This window comes from Staurois parvus, unplaced genomic scaffold (genome assembly GCF_062004578.1).
Source record: "Staurois parvus isolate SC_StPar_1 unplaced genomic scaffold, SC_StPar_1.0 ptg000142l, whole genome shotgun sequence".
Lineage (NCBI taxonomy): Eukaryota > Metazoa > Chordata > Amphibia > Anura > Ranidae > Staurois > Staurois parvus.
The window spans coordinates 2,260,362-2,281,906 of NW_028317938.1; the positions used below are offsets into that span (position 1 = coordinate 2,260,362).

At 41.4% G+C, this 21,545-nt stretch overlaps 1 protein-coding gene across 2 annotated transcripts in view; it reads right to left on the reverse strand.

Annotated features, from left to right (window-relative positions):
• The window catches only part of ITPR3 (inositol 1,4,5-trisphosphate receptor type 3), a 465,627-nt gene that overhangs the window by 31,690 nt on the left and 412,392 nt on the right, over window positions 1-21,545 (reverse strand). For both annotated transcript variants that reach the window (XM_089673590.1, XM_089673591.1), the window contains exon 56: window positions 16,923-17,083. In XM_089673590.1, coding sequence (XP_089529716.1) covers window positions 16,923-17,083 — 161 coding nt within the window. The remainder of the gene's footprint in view (window positions 1-16,922; window positions 17,084-21,545) is intronic.

A 21,545-nucleotide genomic window follows, 5' to 3' on the forward strand; every position in this document is an offset into this window, starting at 1 on the left:
CTGACACCTGTGTTAACGAGAGAATCGCTGACATGATGTCAGCTGGTCCATTTGTGGCAGGGCTGAAATACAGTGGAAATTTGTTTTTTGGGATAAAGTTCACTTTCATGGCAAAGAGGGACTTTACAATTAATTGCAATTCGTCTGATCACTCTTCATAATATTCTGGAGTATATGCAAATTGCCATCATCAAAACTGAGGCAGCAGACTTTGTGAAAATTAATATTTGTGTCATTCTCAAAACTTTTGGCCATTGCTGTACATAGTCATGGTTAATGTTCATATTACTGTGAATTGAGAATGTATATAGTTACTTTTCCTTACGCCATTGTTTACTGGCCTCAGTATAGTTGGTTAATAAACTGACATCTTGTGATCATTTTGGTTATTACACCATCTCTTTCTGTGTTCCCTCCAATTTTATGATGTATTTTCCCTTCCTTCTCCCATTGCTTTCATGAGATAAAAATGGCTACTAGTCTCATAGCCGCATGTTAATCTACTCACATATGAGAATGCATGACCATGTTTTGACCTGCAAATACTACATTTTCAATCATCTGCCACATCCTGTTGTCTGCAGTCTTGCTGCTGCATTCAATAAAGACCTTCTTGGATGAGAAAAGGTATTTGGCGAGGTCAGCTGTCTGATAAAGAATGTTCACAGTGATTGTATCACCTTAGACAGGCAAACGTAAGCAAGCTGTTCATGAATAGAAATCCATGCATGACAGTTTGTTTACATTGTTATCATGTGATCACTATGACCAATCATAGCGATCGCATGATACCGAGTTACCAGTTATTGTAATCCGCTGTGTCCGCCACAGGAGTGGCACTCTGTACGCCCCTGATCTTGAACAGGCTGAATGATGTACATGTACATGATCCAGCCTGGCCCTTGTAACGCTGCCACAGCAAATGTACTGTGGCTGGGCAGCAACCACTTAATTGAAAAAAAAAAAAAATACAAGGAATTTGTCCTTCTACACTTTACAGCATGGATGGAGGAATCTGTCAGTGTATGGCCAGGTAGCAGCTGGTACCATTAATTTAATTGGGATGTGGCAGGGGAGGGAGACCTGCGTGCAAGAGGTATACCTAAGGTACTTACTTACAAGTTTTCTGGATATACACTCAAGATTGAGAATAGTGGCAAAGGCAGGCAGGGCCCCAGGCAGCCACCTAAATCACCCCAATGGGGATCCACCCTATTCTTCCTCCAATACAAAAAAGGCACATAAAAGGGTATCAAAGCAATGTTTCCAAAGAACCCACGTTTACAATGTATTTGTACAAAAACTATTTTAAAAGCATCTGAAATACATTCAGTATTCCTCCCTTGTTTTAAATATAAAGATGCAATCTGCGGTTTCTTTTTAGGGCACATTTTGTTGCAGTAAAAACTCCATAAACTCTAACAATTAGCCTTTATTATTTGCTCTGTTTTGGCATTTTAAAGAAATTATTGAAGTCATCCCCTTATATATGTTCACTCAGTTCAAAATACCCATGGATCCTGCCAAACATTCAGTGAGTTTGTTAGTTCTTAGGTACTGTGCAGTGTTATCAGCCCTGTCCAGTTCACCTCTGTAAACTACCATATGTTATGGAGACAATGAAGTGTTCAGTAGTTCATCATCCTTCCTGTCCTAGGGTGACAACACTGATTCCCTACAGATACAGTACAGTGAGAAAGAATTGTCAACCTAGGAAATATATTTCTGGCAGGATCACTGGGTGGAAATAAAGGAATGAAAGCTGAAAAAAGAAAACTGATGAAGCCATTACTTTAAGAATGATAAGCCACAATATAGATACAATTTCATTTTCATGCTGAAATTTATATTCATGGCATCAATCCACTGCCTTACTCTCTATGAGAATGTAGTGATACTAAAATCATGCTGCAAATGGCCTAACTTGAAATAATGCTGTAGATGTGGCCCTGTCCATCATCAACATCAACAGGACATAAAGTAAGGCTGCAAAAAACTATAGAAAGTGTTACCTGGTTTCTATTACCAGCACAATTTGGAACATCTGTCCATAAATTGTGTCTCTCCTGAGTCTATCCCACATCTGGTACTGGTACTCCACATCTGGTGGAGTTTGTATAAGGTCTACAGCATAAAACAACTGGGGAATATGATATAATCTGTGCTATGTAAAACTGTGTTCATTTATATTTGGCTCTTTATAATAACGCAATATGCTTGAAATATATCTGCCTCCTTGTTCACCTGTTATCTTTCCAACATTGTGCTCCCATTTTCACTCAGCTATTCTAGGGTAACTTGTAGCAATGTTTAATACATTTCTGTTATTAAATCATTAGCAATTGCAGCCTCTGTAGTTACAGAAAAACACCAAGATACCAATGCAGAGCTTGGGTTTCCACAGTGTGCTAGAACCCTAGTAAAACATTTCTAGGTATGGCATAGGTTAGTTTTAACCAAAAGCTAAAACGTGTCCTTTTTCCCGTTTCTCCTTGTCCCCTCAATGCTTTCCTTGCTTCCTGGATTCAAAGTGGCTCCTTTCCTTGCAGAGATCTATGAAGCTACCCATGCATGCACACTTCCTGCCAGGACTAAAGCTGATGCTGTATGCGTCTATTCATATACACAGCCGCAAAGTAAACCAAAACTGTTCCCATCTCTTTCCTGCTGATAGACAGCTGTTGGAGGCTGTGCTGTCCCTTTTCAATTGGTACACAGTGCACGCTCCCCCCAACAGGAAGTTCAGGGAAGCTGCGCTTAGGAATGAGGAGTCTGCACAAGCGCAGGATAACAAATATAACCTCTTGGGGGCATGTATTAACAATGTAATGTACTGGGGCTTGTTTTCCTTGTAGACAAAATACTGGTTTAACATTTTCCGAGACTTTGATGCTAATTTAAATGCTGTGTTCTTAATGAGCACAATAAAACAATAAAATAAATGCAATTGTATAAGTGGTGTACCTGAGAACATGCATAGGATAACGTGGTACTAAAGGTTGCTTGTTTTTTTTTTTTTAATTAATAAAGATGTCATACTTATCCGATCTGTGTAATGGTTTTGCACACAGCAGCCACAATCCTCTTCTTCTCGGGTCCCCTTCCAGAGCTCCGGGCTCCATCTCCTTGACCAGTACCCCCAATAGCAAGCTGCTTGCTATGGAAGCACTGGTGCTTGCTCGCTCCAGAGCCCAGCTATTTGCGTTCAAGCTCTGCCCTTCTCTCCTCATTGGATCACTGGATGTGATTGAAAGCCAATAAGTTAAGGAAGTCCCAGGACAGCCGAGGCTCTTAGGGGGCTGTGGGGGGTGCAATACACAGAAGTTTTTTTACCTTCACGCATAGAATTAAAATTAGTTTCCTTTTAGGTGGTGCAAATACCGAAAAATTAAAAAAACCTTTACCTTGCCAGAATTTCAGTGTCCTCATGCTTTATGTATACTGAACTGATATATCAAACAATCTTATCAGTTTTCCCAGCTAAAACCGATATACCAAAAAATAACACCTCCATATGTAATAGAGATAGGGAGGGGTTAGTAGTCCAAATCAGGAAAGCAGCCTAATGACAACCAAGGCTCCCTTCATGGTGGATGAATGAGCATAGCCAGCCAATATAATTTATATTTTTGAGTTAGGGTCCCTTTCATACGGGCTTTTAAGTGTTAGTTTTTCAGATGGACCTGATCGGAAGTTCCATGCAGGTCTATGGGCAAGTGGATGCAAACTGATTTGTGTCTTTTTACATCCATCTGTCTCCATATCTGCCCAAGTCCAAAAAAACCCCAAAACAAACTGAAAAGGACTGCATCTTTTTCCATTTTTCAAATCTAAATGTGACAAATCAGAGGTGGCCTGATGTACAGGGTGTCCCTAAAGTCTGGATACATAGGAAATATCACTAACTATATGTTACTTTCTCAATATGCATCTTGCGTACGTGTCCAGACTTTAGGGACACCCCGTAGATGGAAACAAGTTTGTTTACACCCAGCAGCTCACTGATCCAACACAGTTCCACCACAGTCCGCTGTCAAAATGCAGACAACAATTGAACAGGCATGGATGTCTTCAATTCAGCAGGGGTTGGTTCTCTGCTAGACATAACAGAGCGCAGTGTGTGAAAGGACCCTTACATGCGTTAACTACTTGTCTAACAGGGCAATTTTTTAAATCTTCTGCACACGTTCAAATCTTAATTTTTTGGTAGAAAATTACTTAGAACCCCAAACATATATATTCTCTAAAATCAAAGGCCCTGGAGAATATAATGGGAGTTACTGCAATTTTTTATGTCACATGACATTTGCGTTTGTGAGTCTGCAGGAGCCCGGCATTGCAACCATGATCATGGATACAATGCTTTTCAGGCTCCTGTGGGAAAAAATAATAAATGCACATTTTTTTTCTCTGCAGAAATATGTACATTTATTTTTTCGCACATAGTAAACTTATCCTTTAAATTAATTTTAGTGCATACAAGCACAATATAACACTAAGATTTTGGTAAGATATAAAAGATAATGTGCCAACTAAATAGATGCCTTGCACACTTTAAGATTGGAATGGGGACAAACTATGGTATATTAATTTATCCATAGGCAACATTTTAAAAGCCTTTTACAGTTTACCAGTTTAGAGTTACACAGGAGGTCTAGCAGTAGAATTATTGCTCTCATTCTGACATTTACGGCAATACCTCACCTGTGTGGTGTGATCACATATGCATGCAGGACTTGTGTGAAGGACCTATGTGTACATTACCATTGGAACGCGAGCAAGGGGAAACAGGATGCTTACGGGGTTTTTTTTATTTATTTTGTTTACATTTATGCGCACTGTCTCTATAATTTTTTTGTGGATCAACTTTATTGCTATCACAAGGGATAAACATCATCCCTTGTGACAGCATAGGCAGTGACAGGTACTCATTACTGAGAGATCTGGGATCTATTAGACCCCTGATTTCTCTATTGTCCTCAGGAGGATCTAACCAAGCTGTGATCAGTTTGATCAGATGCTGCTTGTAATCAAACAACCGAAACTGAAAGTGATGTAATGCTTTATTCGTCACAGAGAAGGGGAGGGAATTGATGTTCCTTCTCCTCCCCTGTACTCAGCCAGTCAATCAAGTGTAGCATTCCCAGGCTTTTCAGTGGCACGGGACAGCTTGGGAACAGTGGCGGTGGGGGAGCCCTTTTCTGCACCATGTAAAAGTGATCAGGCAGCTTTAGAGTGACTTAGATCCTGTTTACAGTAAAACTAATCGCTGATTATACTAGCTGCAGCCATGATCCTGGTATAACCACTTTTTCCCTAGGACGAATGGGTATGTGCTAGGGACAGGAAGTTAAATCCTCCAATATTACATATTTTCTGAAAGCAGAGGCCCTATAGAATAAAATGGTAGCAGGTGCAATTTTTATGTCACTCAATATTTGTGCAACTGTTTATCAAACGCATCTTTTTAGGAGAAAATACACTAAATACTTTTAGTACAAAAATACAATGTATTACCCATTTTTGGTAGGATAAAAAAAGATGAGGTGTGATGAGTAAATAGATACCAAACACGTCAAGCCTTAAAGTTGCATGCGCCTGCGAAACAGTGAAAAACTAATATACCCTATATCAGGGGTTAAAATTTCGAGTCCAGACCTACTAGCCAGTCACAAAACTTACTCTCCACTAGTTGCCCCACCCGACCTTGCCCAGGTCCGCCCCCAACCCCACCCTGGCCCGCCCCCAACCCCGCCCCCAACCACACCCCCTTAAAGCTTATGAAATTACATTTTTCTTTAGAATAAATAGTCCAAAATATAAAACTGTACACAGTAATGTATATCCCAGCACCCCTGTACTCCATTATAGTGATAGGACATGTTGTATACAGTACTTACTTTCCCCCCCGAGTCCCCCGCGGCAGTAGAGAGGGTGTCTCCTGTCAGCGGAGGAGAGCGGACCTCTCCTGCACCTGTCCCCTCGGCGGCGGTGTTGCAGAAGCAGGAAACCGAAAGTTGTAAACTGGAACTCGGCTTCACAATGAGGCTTGGAGCACAGGTGCAGTCGCTCCATGCTTCATCTGTGCTCACCGCTCGCAGCCGCTCGCCACAGAGGAATTCTCCTCGCATTTGGAGAGCGGCTTTTTCAAGCCCTGCCCTATATTGTCCATAGGTGATGCTTTAAAAGCCTTTACAAGTTTTCCATTTAAAGATAACCAAGATTTACGGTCCTAGAAATATTATTTTCACTCTGACGTTTGCGGGTATGCCATGCATGTGTGGTGCAACTGCTGCTTACAAGCACATGTGCGTCCCAAGTGCTTGTTTGCATTTGCATGTATGTGTGGGGCGACAGAGTACTTTTATATTTACTTTACTGCTATCACAAGCGAAGTAACAAGCCCCGTATGTGACATGCATGAACAGATGACAGGTTCTCTTTATGGAGACATCAGGGGTCTATTAGACCCCCAGTGTCTCCCCTGCCCTCCACTGCAACAAATCAAGCACAGATTTTTCTTGATTAGCTGTTTCCCCAGCTAGAGTAGCCGGGGAACGACAGCTGTGAACCCAGAAGTGATGTAATACACAGTGCTTCTGGGAATGTTCCTCAATTTCCTCCTGAAAAATGGGACTGGCAATTTTACCATGACCCTGTGCTCCCTGGGTGAACCACCATGACCGGTACTGAAACAGGAGGGGGGAAGCAACATCTCTCTCTATAGCCTCCCAGATCACTTTTACATGAAAGCCGATCACCAGCTTTAAAACAAACAATAGTAAGCTTGTAGTAACCTCTTGAATACTAGGACATTTATAAATGTACCTTGGTAGACAGGAGGTTAAATTGCATTTCCACTTTTGCAGCTACACTTGTATAACACCTACCTAGCCTATATTTGTTACATGTTCCCATTCGCATAGCATAAAGAAAAAATGTTTTTTTTTTTTTGTAACTTTCATTAGCAGCTTAATGGATGGGTGGGGGAAGGAGGAACTGGGGAAAGCAAAATATAAGCAGATTACTTTGATTTAAAAGCTTAAATCTGAAGTTTAAATAGTTTTTGCAGTAGTCTTTTTCTACCTGAGGTTCTCCAGGTGTTGTACAGTTACTTGTTAGCTTGCTGGAACTTATAGTTCCATAGCAGGCTGTAGAAAGCTTATTGAGGGGTTGGGACACCCATCTTACATTACAGTCAAAATTAAAAAAAAAAAAAAAGTAACTGAATATGGAGCAAAATTATTTTGAATGCGTATCAAATATATCATAGGCAATTCTTACCTCGCCTTTTTAATTAATGCTCTAAAATACAGGTTGTTACAAGTTTAGACACCAGAAACTGTAATGTCAGCATACAGTATTTTTTAACAAGTAATTTTTACACTCTGAATACAGTGCAATGCTCCCTGAGTTGAGCTCCACATTGATCTTAAAGCAGGTTTATTAACAGATCTTTCTTACGTTTTCTTATTTTACGTGCATGCTTGCTGAAGCAGGGCCATTGATGGCTGTTCCCGATCGACAGAAGTCAATCTAACGATCAACTTCTGTTGAACAGAAATGTTAGAAAATTTAGATTTGAGGAGTCCCGCTGTCAGAATACAATAGCACAGCAGGGAAGATTTCTCCATCCACTTCGCTTGTGTGGATGGGGACGTCCGCTTGTTGTTTTTTGATCAGCCCGCTGGCTGACCAATCTATATGCAGCTTTAGTAATGTATAAGTAGATTTAATACAACATTTATTTTCTCCAATATAGGACCCAGTGCTCCCCCTGACAATGCTTTTGCCATGATTTCTTCTCAGAAGGACCTACTTTTCACATCAAAGGTCAACATCTAATTTCTGGACTGTGACAACACAATCATGTGAATTCTTGTGCCTGTAACTAGCGTGGCAGTAATCAGGGACACTGTAGCTGGTGTGGCTTTGCACATCAAGGATTTCTCTAAGGCCTGGTTTACACTGGCAGCCACCCGTCTTAACCTAAAATGGTGGCTGGAGGGGGGTAGTATACATGCTGCAACCACAATGTGTTGCCTCGCAGCAAAAATAATACCACACATCTCATTTAGCAGGCAGTACCGCCAATAACCATGACCCATTCAAGTGATCAGGACCTCATTGTATCCACATCTAATGCATGCGGTTCCAGTGGGCTTTCAATTGTGCATCCAGAAGCCACCTGTCAGCTGCCTTCTAAAAAGCGATCCCCCATGTATCACTTTTTCAAGGCACTGCAAGGTTAAACAAGCCCTAACTTTGTGGCTTGCTACTAAATTACCTTATTGCAGTCTCAACACTGGGGGAGGAGACAATGGGTAATACTTCCCACTTGCAGCAGACTGATGATACCTACTCAGCCTAGGCAAAGTCATTTAAAGGCTAAGTTCACCTTTTAGGAAAAAAAATAATAAATGCACTTATTTGTGCATTTAATATTTTTTCCCTCAGGAGCCTGCAAAGCATTGGATCTGTGATCAGTGGATTAGGGGTGCAATGTCAGACTTCTGCAGACAAGCCCTTCAGTTTTCAACCCATACCTCCAAATTGGCTGACTGTTTACAAACTGCAGGGCTTGTGAATGAACTATGAGAATACTCATCAGCACCCTCACAGATCATTGAGAACTACAGGGCGTCTGCCACGGTGGATGATGGTACTTGTATTTCTCTCATTCTTAGAGCACTGTGAATAAATGCTACAGATGTGTGGGTGGAGCCCTGCACAGCCACACTATTTTCAAAATGTGACAGGGGGTGCAGGGAGAGGACCCACCTCCTACTGTTGCAGAGTGGAGGGGGCAAGTATGGAGCATGTCATACATTACACCTGAAATATGGGTGTAATGTGTAACATGCTCAGAAAGGAGAAATTATCCTTTAACTGCAGCTTGAGGACTGTTTTTCTTATATTTTTTATTATTTAAATTTACTTTTTTTTTCACTGTTGAAAGCTTTTTTGCTTTTTAAAACAACTATACCTAGAAGGTATATTGTCAGGTATGTAAGGAATTTGTTCATGCAGACTTGTAAAAATACTGCACGTTAAGCATTGAAGTTAAAGTGTTACTAAACCCAGGACCATACATTCACTATATCTAGTCTCCCACAGTGCACAGAACATGGAAGTGCAATTGTTTTAGTAAATATAAACTGCTAAATACCTTTTCTCATCAGCAGTTAGAGCAGTTTTGTGACTTTTATCAGTGTCCAGCCGAGCACTGGCTAAAGCTTATAGGAGGAGTTTTCATTTTGCTATAGGAGGTTGCTGAACCCCTGACCTCTGCCTGGACAGTGCTGACTGGCCCTGTGCTGATCACATGCACACTCCCAAGGAAAAAAAAAAAACCTCTCTAGCAATACACACCAAACTTAGCATGTGCAGAGTGACTTCACACAATATGTGTTATCAGGAGATTAGGGGGGGGGGGGGCACTGGAGGAAGGGGAGCATTAGAGAAGTCAGGATCAAACAGCCTTTTTATACAATGCAGAGGATTAACCCCTTAGGTTCCACATTGAGTATAACAAGCATGCTTTACTACATGTACAGATGGATTTTACTGTTGTGGGAGAAAATGTTTTATGGGATCTATGTACTAAAAGCCCAGTCTGACACTTCTGAATCTGGTTATTGGATTCAGCAAGCCATGATAATAAATGTGTTTGGACATTATATATTGCTGCTGGATTTATATCACTGTAAATTCCCCCCTCCACCAAATATGACCATCATTAGGCCTATCACTGCCAAAAAGCAGCTGTAAACTGACTCTGAATGCATTTTACACAAGAACTGACTATGAGCCTTGTGTATAACATCTCATGGAAAATACCTGTGAGGTTCACCACAGCTAATCACATTCTATAATTTTTCTATGCAGTTCAAGAAAATGCTTTCTAACATCAGCAAAGGGCAACTCACATACTTTTCCTTGTTTTTATACAGCTGCATTAGCTCCACATAGCTGTTTACAATGTAACATTCCACAGATATTTGATTGGATCAGCTATGTAAATACAGCAACATGCTGGCATTTGCACAGAAATTACATTATTCGTTTTTCTATTGGCATAGATTGTGCTATTGATTGATTGTATGTGGTCCAAGAAGCTGATATAAAATCAAATACGTTTATGTACTTTATACTTGAAGTAGATCTAAAGCCAGGTTAATGTGTGCTACCACAATGCATGGTAACGCACCTGCTCTATGTGTATTGTGTTAGGATACCATTGATTGTGAATGACACTGCAATATATTGTTCAGTAAAGCACAACACATAAGAACGCATATACCATTAAAAAGCTTCACATTTTTCATCTGTTGTGGTGCGTTGGCAGCCCATTCATAATGAATTAGCAGTCCTAACACAACACATATTAAAGCATGCTTTGGGGTGTGTCCCAACGGAACACTTTAGGTAGAATAGGCCCTAAAACTCATGTCAGGCTTTTTTTGTTGTCTTTGTCTCTTTGAAAACTGAACTGGAATGGAGCGGGAATCTCTCTAAAATGAGACCATAATCACTGGAACAGGTGTTCTGGTTGGGTTATTTTCCCTGTATTCCTGGACTGGTGACAACTGTAAAATGTTGTGTCCTATCACTTTCTGTCACCAGGACAAACAGGTTTTCTTCTTCTGTCTTAAACAGCAAGTTCACTTCCCCTGCTGAGTTTTTACTTTTTAACACGTTTTCTCTAATGTCATCAGGGAGCCAGGTGTCTCTTCAGGTTCTTGCAGATGGTCCCCTGATGATGAGGCCATTGGGTCTACCGTCCTGCTGTTCTATGGACACCAATGCCTTCTGGAATGTCTAATGTAGATATCTCAGGATGCTGCAGCAGTAGTACAAGTCATTCTTGCCTAGGTGAGAATTGAGGATTGGGACTGTATTTTAATTGTCGGCTTCTTACATTTGCGGAAAGGGGAATGTTAAGTATTGGAGTACAGGTCTGGTTTTTGGGTCAGTTCACACCAGAATGTGGTGTGGGAACCCAGTGTTCTGCATGCGTTTCCCGCACCACGTTCAAACTGTACTGCCCTTGTGATCTGCAGAGAGTGTCAGTACAATGCTAACAACACCCTGAACACAGGTCACAAACATAGTGCGTTTGCCTGCATTGGAGTAGTACATGCACTACTTTTGCTGCGGTCTGCCACGATTTCAGCCTATTCGAAGGAATGGGCTTAAATCGCACTGCAGCCGGATTGCATGTCAATCACACAGGAACATGCTTTGTTCTGTGTGATTCATGGTGTGAACCATCCTAACACTTCCACTTACTATAAAAATGTTTATATGTTCTTTGATGCATGTTTATATTTTCACATTCATCTTTTGTTGTCATCACAAGATTAGATGGAGAGAATTTGCCTGTCAAATGGACAGACATTTATACACACACACACATACATACAATATAAATATCAACACTAAAGCTGCAGAAAAAACTGCAAGTCAATATGCTTATGGCTATACATTTCTGAATCATCAACATTTTCCAGCCCAATAGGTAGCTTTTGATTGAGGTACAGCACTAAAGTAGAATTCCATGTACGGCTATATTTACATAGTTACATTGTTCCAGCTTGGACCAATGTAACAATGCATATACAATGCAATGCATGGGGCAGCACAGTGGCTTAGTGGTTAGCACATCTGCCTTGCAGTAAATGGGTCATGGGTTCGATTCCTGCCCATGGTGCCTCCTGCATGGAGTTTGCATGTTCTCCCTGTGCTTGCGCGGGTTTCCTCCGGGTTCTCCGGTTTCCTCCCACACTCCAAAGATATGCTGGTAGGTGAATTGGTTCCTGTCTAAATTGGCCCTAATATGTGTATGTATGTATGTATGTATGAATGTGAGTGAGGGACCTTAGACTGCACGCCCCTTGAGGGTTAGGGAGTGATGTGAATGTACAATATATATGTAAAGCGCTGCGTAAATTGACATCGCTATATAAGTACCTTAAATAAATACCTGATATAAATATACCATACATGTGGGATCCCTCTAGAAGCTGGAAATCACTGTATTAGGCAACACTACTCCAGTGATCTCCACTGATATCTGTGTCCCGTTTCAAGCAGTTGCTGTGCTGCATTTTGAATACAGGAGGTCAGCTGCCCGGCATATGCACCATTCACAGTTCACTTTGCATTTTCCCAATGAATGGACAAGATGGAGAGGCAGGGTGGTGACATTACCCTCTCAACCTTGTCCAATCACAGAATGCTTTGCAATCGTTCAGAAAATGAATTTGACATGGGACCTTGGAATCTAGTGAAGATCACTGCGGTAGCAGCTTCTACTACTAGGGATCCCACAGGTAAAGTGTATGCATAGTTACATTGATCAAAGCTGCACAAATGTAACTATGTAAAATATATATACCTGAAATACATCTTTAATTCAAATTCGTAGCCTTAACCTACTCCCACCTCCATTGTAAGATTATTCTGTCAATGACGTCACCCATAGGCTTAGTATGGGGCATCAGCTGTCTCTCCTCTATGCTGAAGCTGTCGATGGGACCCGATCATGTGATCAGACTCAAGTGGCTTCAGAATAGGTAAGTATAGACCTTATTTTTTAAAGGGTAAATAGTCTTAGAAAGGAAGTGGGAGCAGGTTTAGGCTTTGTCAGAATTTGATGTACACTTGAATTACACTTTAACCACTTCCCGTCCAGCCCATGTATATAAACGGCCGGACCGTGGCAGTGCAGGGTCGGGTGGCCGTTTATATGCTTGTGCGCGCTCTCTGAGAGCGCGCAGAGCTGCGATTCGGTGCCTGCTGTGTCCTCCGGACACAGTGGAATACCGATTGTGAGACGGGACCTCTGTGCGAGGTCCAGATCATGTGATCACTGATTGGCCAATCAGTGATCACATGCAGAGTAGTAAGCAAGGTGTCACTTCTGACATCATTACTTACTACGTGTGAAATCTGTGAATGATCACAGAGGTCACATGGTCATGGGCGTATTTGCCGCGAGGCAAACAAGGCACTTGCCTAGGGCGGCACTTTACAGGGGGGCGGCGCCACGCCTCGAAAGAAGGGACATCTTTGATGTCACTACAGCAGGAATCCAGTGAGGAGTGGGAGTATCATGCCTCCCCTGGACACTGCCGTCAACCGGGATCATCTCTCAGCCCTGGCTCCCCACCACCATCCACTGCAGAGAGCTCCGTGAGCTCCGACCATCAGAGCAGCCTATAGCCTGGCTGGGCAAACTGCATGCTGTGAGTTGTAGTCGTTCCCCCGCCTCCCCGAACTACAATCCCGGCAGGCAGTGCAGGGGAAGGACTACAACTCCCAGCATCCAGTGCGCCCGGCCAGGCTATAGGCTGCTCTGAGGGTCGGAGCTCTCCTCAGTGGACGGTGGTGGGGAGCCAGGTCTGAGAAATGATCCCGGAGGATGGCAGTGTCCAGGGGAGAAAGGGATCTCTGTCACAGAGGTGGAAGAGGGAAGGGAAATGCAGCTGCGTACATGCCCCCGCCCCTCAGTCTCCGCCCCGCCTGGTGAGTGATCTTCATGCCTACTGGGGGGGGAGAGAGCTGACAGGCAGACTGACCAGAGACTGCCAGGTGACTGACCAGAGACTACCAGGTAACTGACCGAGACTGACCAGAGACTGACCGAGACTGCCAGGTGACTGACCAGAGACTGACCGAGACTGACCAGAGACTGCCAGATGACTGACCGAGACTGACCAGAGACTGACCGAGACTGCCAGCAGACTGACCAGAGACTGCCAGGTGACTGACCGAGACTGACCAGAGACTGCCAGGTGACTGACCGAGACTGACCAGAGACTGACCGAGACTGCCAGCAGACTGACCAGAGACTGCCAGGTGACTGACCGAGACTGACCAGAGACTTTTTAGGTGACTGACCGAGACTGACCAGAGACTGACCGAGACTGACCAGAGACTGCCAGGTGACTGGACCGAGACTGACCAGAGACTGACCGAGACTGCCAGGTGACTGACCGAAACTGACCAGAGACTGACCGAGACTGCCAGGTGACTGACCGAAACTGAACAGAGACTGACCGAGATTGCCAAGTGACTGACCAGAGACTGACCGAGACTGACCAGAGACTGCTAGGTGACTGAACGAGACTGACCAGAGACTGCCAGATGACTGACCAGAGACTGCCAGGTGACTGACCGAGACTGACCAGAGACTGACCGAGACTGACCAGAGACTGACCAGAGACTGACCGAGACTGCTAGGTGACTGACCAGAGACTGCCAGGTGACTGACCAGAGACTGCCAGGTGACTGACCAGAGACTGCCAGGTGACTGACCAGAGACTGCCAGGTGACTGACCAGAGACTGCCAGGTGACTGACCGAGACTGCCAGGTGACTGACCAGAGACTGACCGAGACTGACCAGAGACTGCCAGGTGGCTGACTCATACCACTAACTGACACCTTCTCGCTGATCATACCACTAACTGACACCTTCACACCGCTCATGCCACTAAATGACACCTTCTCGATGCTCATACCACTAACTGACACCTTCTCGCCACTCATACCACTAACTGACACCTTCTCGCTGATCAAACCACTAACTGACACCTTCTCACCGCTCATGCCACTAACTGACACCTTCTCGCCACTCATACCACTAACTGACACCTTCACAGAAAGATGTGGCCGACCACTAAGTTCCGGCCAGCAAACATTGGTGCACTAGAGACAGTGGGGGTGCACGGGGGGCGGCGATTTTTGTGTTGCCTAGGGCAGCACAAAACATAAATACACCACTGCACATTGTACAAGGCTATTCACAACAAAGAGAAGGAGAAATGATTGCTTTTACAGCCTTTGTGGGTGTAAAAGCAATCAGTGTAAAAAAAAAAAATCTTCATCACCCCCCACAAGTAGTACAGTGTCACCATGGTGACACTGTACTGCTAGGGTGACAGTACGTTAAAAAAAAAAAAAACAAATAATATAAAAAAAAATTTAAAAATTAAAAAAAAATATATTTAAAAATTATAATTTTTGGTTATAAACTAATTTGGGTTATTTTTTTTACTAAAAGGATAACGGAATAAACTTTGGTCAAGATTTATTATGAAATACTATTTATTTTGCAAAATTTTATAAGAAAAACTTTTATTCAAAATTTTTTGACTTTTTCATTTATAGAGCAAAAAAATATATATAAATCCCAGTGGTGAATAAATATCACCAAAATAGCTTTATTTGTCTCAAAAAAATGCTAAAAAACTCATATGGGTACAGTGTTGCATGACCGCTCAATTGTCATTCAAAGTGTGATAGCACTGAAAGCTGAAAGTTGGCCTGGACAGGAAGGGGGTAAAAGTGTCCAGACTGGAAGTGGTTAAGTAACCAGGAATGGCTTACATTTCTACTAATGTATGTGAATAATACAGTTGCAAGAAAAAGTATGTGAACCCCTTGGGATTACGTGGAGTTTTGCATGAATTGGGCATAAAATGTGCTCTGAATGTCATCAAAGTCACAACAATAGAAGAACACAGTCTGCTGAACATAATACTACACAAACATTAGATGTTGCCATGGTTTAATTGCACATAACATGTAAACATTCACAGTGCAGGGAGGAAAAAGTATGTGAACCTTTGGACTTAATAACTGGTTGACCCTCCTTTGGCAGCAATAACCTCAACCAAACGTTTCCTGTAGTTGCAGATCAGACCTGCACAACGATCTGGAGTAATTTTGGACCACTCCTCTTCACAAAACTGTTTCAGTGTAGCAATATTCTTGGGATGTCTGGTGTGAATCGCTCTCTTAAGGTCATGCCACAGCATTTCAATCGGGTTGAGGTCAGGACTCTGACTGGGCCACTCCAGAAGTCGTATTCTGTGCTGTTGCAGCCATTGTTTTGTTGAATTACTTGTATGCTTTGAGTCATTGTCCTGTTGCATCACCCATCCTCTGCAGAGCTTCAGTTGGCGGACAGATGGTCGTACGTTTTCCTGCAAAATGTCTTGATAAACTCTGGAATTCATTTTCCCATCAATGACAACAATCCGTCTGTCCAGTCTGTCCTACCGTGGACACATGAACATCAAGGCTTTTGGAGATACTTTTGTAACCCTTTCCAGCTTCATGCAAGTCAACAATTCTTGATCGTAGGTCTTCTGAGAGCTCTTTTCTGCGAGGCATGGTTCACATCAGACAGTGCTTCTTGAAACCAGTAAACCCAAAACAGGTGTGTGTTTTTTAAGGGCAGGACAGCTGTCAGCAACACATCCAATATCATCACACTGATTGGAGTCAAGGTTGGCTCACTCCTGGCTCCAATTAGCTCTGGGAGAAGTCATTAAGCTAGGGCCTCACATACTTTTTCCTCCCTGCACTGTGAATGTTTACATATTATGTGCAATTAAACCATGGCAACATCTAATGTTTGTGTAGTATTATGTTCAGCAGACTGTGTTGTGACTTAGATGACGTTCAGAGCACATTTAATGCCCAATTCATGCAAAACTCCACGGAATTCCAAGGGGTTCACATACCTTTTCTTGCAACTGTATGTATGGACTTTGAAGCTTAAATAGTCTGAACATGGCCAGTTTAATGCATTCTACTACCATCAGATAGCCCCTGCAGTGATGTAGGAGGTGGCAGCAGATAATGAATCAGAACATGATCAATTCACGCAGGCGAAGAAAAAAAGTGGTAATATAAGGTATACAGTTTATCTCTTGAGGTAATTTTCACCAATTAATTTTATATGAGTAATAGTACATATACATATGTTCAGAAAGAAGACTATGCCTGTACAACCACCCTTCCAATGTCTATAGCCAATTTACACTTGTCATGGTAATGTTTGCATGTTGTGGCTCAGCACACCTTTACAGTACTGACAGCAATTCAAATAAACAAATGTGATTCTGACCTTTATCATTTGACCCACATAGCTTTCTGGACCAGTGTAATCCGTCTTGTTCTTCACTCTCACCAGCACGATGAAGTACAGATAATTCCAGATATTGTGCTCCTCCTTAATGTGCTCCTCAAAGGACACGGTCTTATTGTCAAATTTATCTCTCTCCAGTCCTGCAGAAATGAATGAGAATCACATTTTACAACTAGATAAGAGTACTATTAGCATGTGTATGCGAGCCATTTAGATAATTCTACTTTAGGATTGCATTTTATTAATAAACCACATTCAGAATATTATTGAGAGAGAGACTGCATGACATACTTTTGGAAACATTTATTTTTACAGGCATTGTGCTTGTTATATCAGATTTGTTAAAGTATTTTCCAAAGTTCTATATGGAATAACACATTGTACAGTTTTTTTTGTTAATACATATTTTGGAACTGACCTTCCTTTTTACTTGAATAAAACCATATTACTAAATAAAGATAATACATTTTGACAAAGTAATACACAGCATTTTTGAAGTACCAACATAAAGGATTGCTGTAGAATATATTTCTTACCACAGAGGTGACTCCTGCAGCATCGGTTCTGTATACATCATAATGAAACATAAATTATTAAAGCGCACCAAAAGTCCACAATTATAAACTCATTAACTACTTCTAGAGCAGATGATGAGTTTTTATGTGCTCTTGGGCCAGCAGATGAGTTACAACCTTAAAGTGGTTCTAAAGCAGAAGTTTTTTTTTACCTTAATGCATTCTATGCAATAAAGGAAAAAGCCTTTTTTTGCCCACCTCCCCAGCCCCCCTTATACTTGCCTGAGCCCCATCTTGACCCAGTGATGTGCATGAGAGCAGCTCTCTCACTCCTCCCTGCACAGACAAACTATGACAGCACTGAAAGCTGCAAAACACCTGATAATAACAAGGCTAGTACTCAAGTGGATAAACAGTATTTCTTTTCTTTTTAAGTCATTACATAACCCCTATTATCCCTAACTAGTGCAAATTAATTCATTCCTCTTCCTGCCCTCTTTTTATAGATTTCCAAAGCTAATTACTATGTATTTTTTTATCATGCAGAAGTTCTCAAAGCAAACCTAAAAGTAGAAAATAAATACATTTTTTAAATGTCTTTTCTGCTTCATGCCTCATGAACCCCTTGTTATCTATGTGGTCCCTCCTACAGCAGTTAATGGTACAATGAACTTGAGGCCAACCAAAAGAGATCAAGGTACCTACATATTCTAAAATCAGTTAATAAGCTTACAATCAAGCTCTTACTGACCCCTGTAGCTGCAGGCATTGTGGAGAGTCATTCATCCTTTAAATTACTTTGTAAATAATTTTTTTACCAGAAACATATTTTTTCAAAATCACAGAATAAAATTAGCATGTATTTGCATAAATTATCTTAAATATCTGTTCCAGAGTGATCTTATTGTAGATCTCTAAGACCATTCAATAGGATTTCTACATTTTAAAGATGTAAAAGCTCATTCAACATTCCTGCTTCAGAAGATGAAATCCTCCTAGGCTTCCTACCCCAAAGCCTCATCGACCTGGCATGGCTCAGTCATTTGGTGCTCTACAAATACCTATATTCAACACTTTACAGTAGTGAATGTGATGTTCCTCTGGTTCTTTTATGCACATCATGCCTTATTTCAGAATTAAACCCTACCCATTGCATTTATTAGAGTGATGGTAATTCATTCTCTGCCTGGAAAAAGCATTGCTTATGTCCTGTAAATGTGCAGACATGACGTTGTACAGTAATATGGAAAATTATCAAATACTTACCGTACTATAGTTTTTCTTGATTTTCCTCATATCTGCATAAATTCAATCCATTGTGTTTCATTGTGAGCCTAAGGGCTCATTCAAATTAGCACAGAGGTCCACACAGCTTGAAGAGCCTGTTGTTTAGCATGGAGCTGCAGGCACGCAGCCTGTGTTAGTCAATGAATAAGCAGTGCCTGTACACTCACCTGACCATCTGATTTTGACAGGCAAGCAGCAATGGGTGACAGGCAATACACACTCTCTGTGTTCTGGGCCATGCACCCATCTCTGTGTACCTGTCAAACTTGAATATGCAGGTAAGTCTGTATAGGCACTTCCTTTCCATTGACTAACACAGGCTGCCTACATTCAGCCTCATGATGCTCAAGAGGAATAAAAAAATGTCTTTTCACGCTGTACAGGCCTTTGTTTCTGTGTGAAAGAACTTTATACAAGTCTATTTTAAATTACTAAATATACAATATGTTGTATATTTAAAAACAGAATTTTTAATTAAAAGTGAACTAACACCATCCCAATTACCCTTTAAGGAACAAAATACTCATGATTTGGAATTAGAGGTGAAAAGCTTAGTTGTGTTTTCATGAGGAAGGTGTAGTCAGTGCTGTACAGTACTATCCTCTTAGCCCTAATCCTTTCTAGCTATGCAATTCAGATATCAATATGAATTTTGCCGTAGGACAGTTTGAATCGTGACATTTAGAAAGAGAAGGAAATATAACTAATTCATGTTTGAGAGTGTCAGTAATTCATGGTATTTCACACACATTTGACTTTATGTTTAGTACAGTTCATCAAGTTCCCCGCAAGCTTTCTTCTCATTAAAGCAACAAGCGTTTAGAAAGGCAAGGCCCTGGAGTCTAGCAACTAGCTTGTCCAGATCTTTACTGTAATACCTGATGAGATTTACAATACCAGTAGTTTTTACAGCTACAGCTTGGGACTTTTTCCCTAGTGTGAAAAAAAAAAAGATGATCTACCCAAGGACAGTACATTTCCTATGCAATAGCTCACTTGTTTATTCAGGAACTTTTTTCACCCACTTTTCTAAAAATAGCAAAAGATATTACAGCACATCCCTTAAGGGTATATGTATGTTCAAGCTTCTAGTTACAATTCATCCACATCAAGCAACACACTGAGGATGGCAAGTCTGAGGAGAAATATTATTTTTTGAGCATTCCATAGCAACAAACAGAATTCTAGATGCAGATAAAATGGAAGACTCCAGACAACAGTATTTTCTGTTCAGCTGGATATTTCCTGGTAGAGCCTAGGGTTAACCATAACCATTTCTTACAATCACTTGACTCTCCCATCCAAGTTAAATAGCTTGGATGAAGAAAACTCCTCTGGTGACTGCATCTGAAAGGAATTTTCCACCTGGCTCAGTCAATGTTGGAACTGAATTTGACGTGCAGGGTGGTACAAACAGAGCCATCCATGGCTCGAATTTTGGCAGAATCAGCAGGAATCAGCCAAAATTCAAGCCGTGTATGGTTAGTTTTACTTTTAAGTAATTTAATCAGTACAACTGCACAGCCAACAGGGCAATTATTTAAATAAATGTAAACCTAACATTTCATATTCCTGATATGTGCCTGTTGTACCATCTACGTGTATGAAAAAGTATCCTGTTTTCTTTGTATTGCTTCTTTTGTGTGAATTCCCTCGTGCTCATGCAAATCCCTCTGATTTCCTATTAAAATCTGACCACACTAGGCATGAGAGTACAGCACAGTCAGTTTTTTGGCTGTGCTGGGAGCTAATCCAATGATTGTACTGACACGCTTCCCCTGCATTGCCATTCACTGGGAAGATCAGTGTGCTGCTCTATCTCCTCCCTGAGCTCCTTATGCAGGAGCTCAGGGAGGAGCAGAGAATGTGATCACTCATTAAAAAGGGGAACAAAATCTGTATATATATATATATATATATATATATATATATATATATATATATATATATATTTTTATATGTATACACATGCAAAGTCAATCATTAAGAACAACCAACTTCTCAAAAATCATATTATTCACATAATGATTGTAAAATATGTTGCTATCATTTCCTTCTGTGGGAGATATAGTAGTGACATACACAAAGTAAGAAGTTGTAGATAAGTGTACTGCAAAACCAGTGCATTTATGGTTACATTAGGACACAAACAAAAGTACAGTTGTGTCCAAAATTATTCAACCCCCAATGCTGTAAAGGGGTTTAGGGACTATAGTGTACATTTGGAATTGTATTCAGAATCAAATCCTACAAGGACGTTGTAACTACCCAAATGCAACTAAAATGACATCAATTGTTTATGTAATACAGTAGTAAATGGTTCTTATGTGGTTTCTTCATTGCCACAATTATTCAACCCCTTAAAGACTACCACTCTGAAGAACAGAGGTTCATACAGGTGCTTTCCATCAGGTATTGAAAACACCTGTGGATGTCACCGAGCAGCAATCAAGCATAATAAGCACCAATTAGGCAGCTTTAAAATGACTGTGATACTCAGCTCCTTCTAGACATTTACTGGTGTGGTTACAAACATGGTGAAGGCAAGAGAATGGTCCAGGAAGACAAGAGAAGAGGTGATTTCTCTTCACAGGAAGGGCAATGGCTATAAGAAGATTGCAAAGATGTTAAACATACCAAGAGACACCTTAGGAAGCATCATTCGCAAATTCAAGGCAAAGGGCACTGTTGAAACGCTACCTGGTCGTGGCAGAAAGAAGATGCTGACTTCGACTGCTGTGCGCTACCTGAAGCGTAGAGTGGAGAGAAGTCCCCGTGTGACTGCTGAGGAACTGAGAAA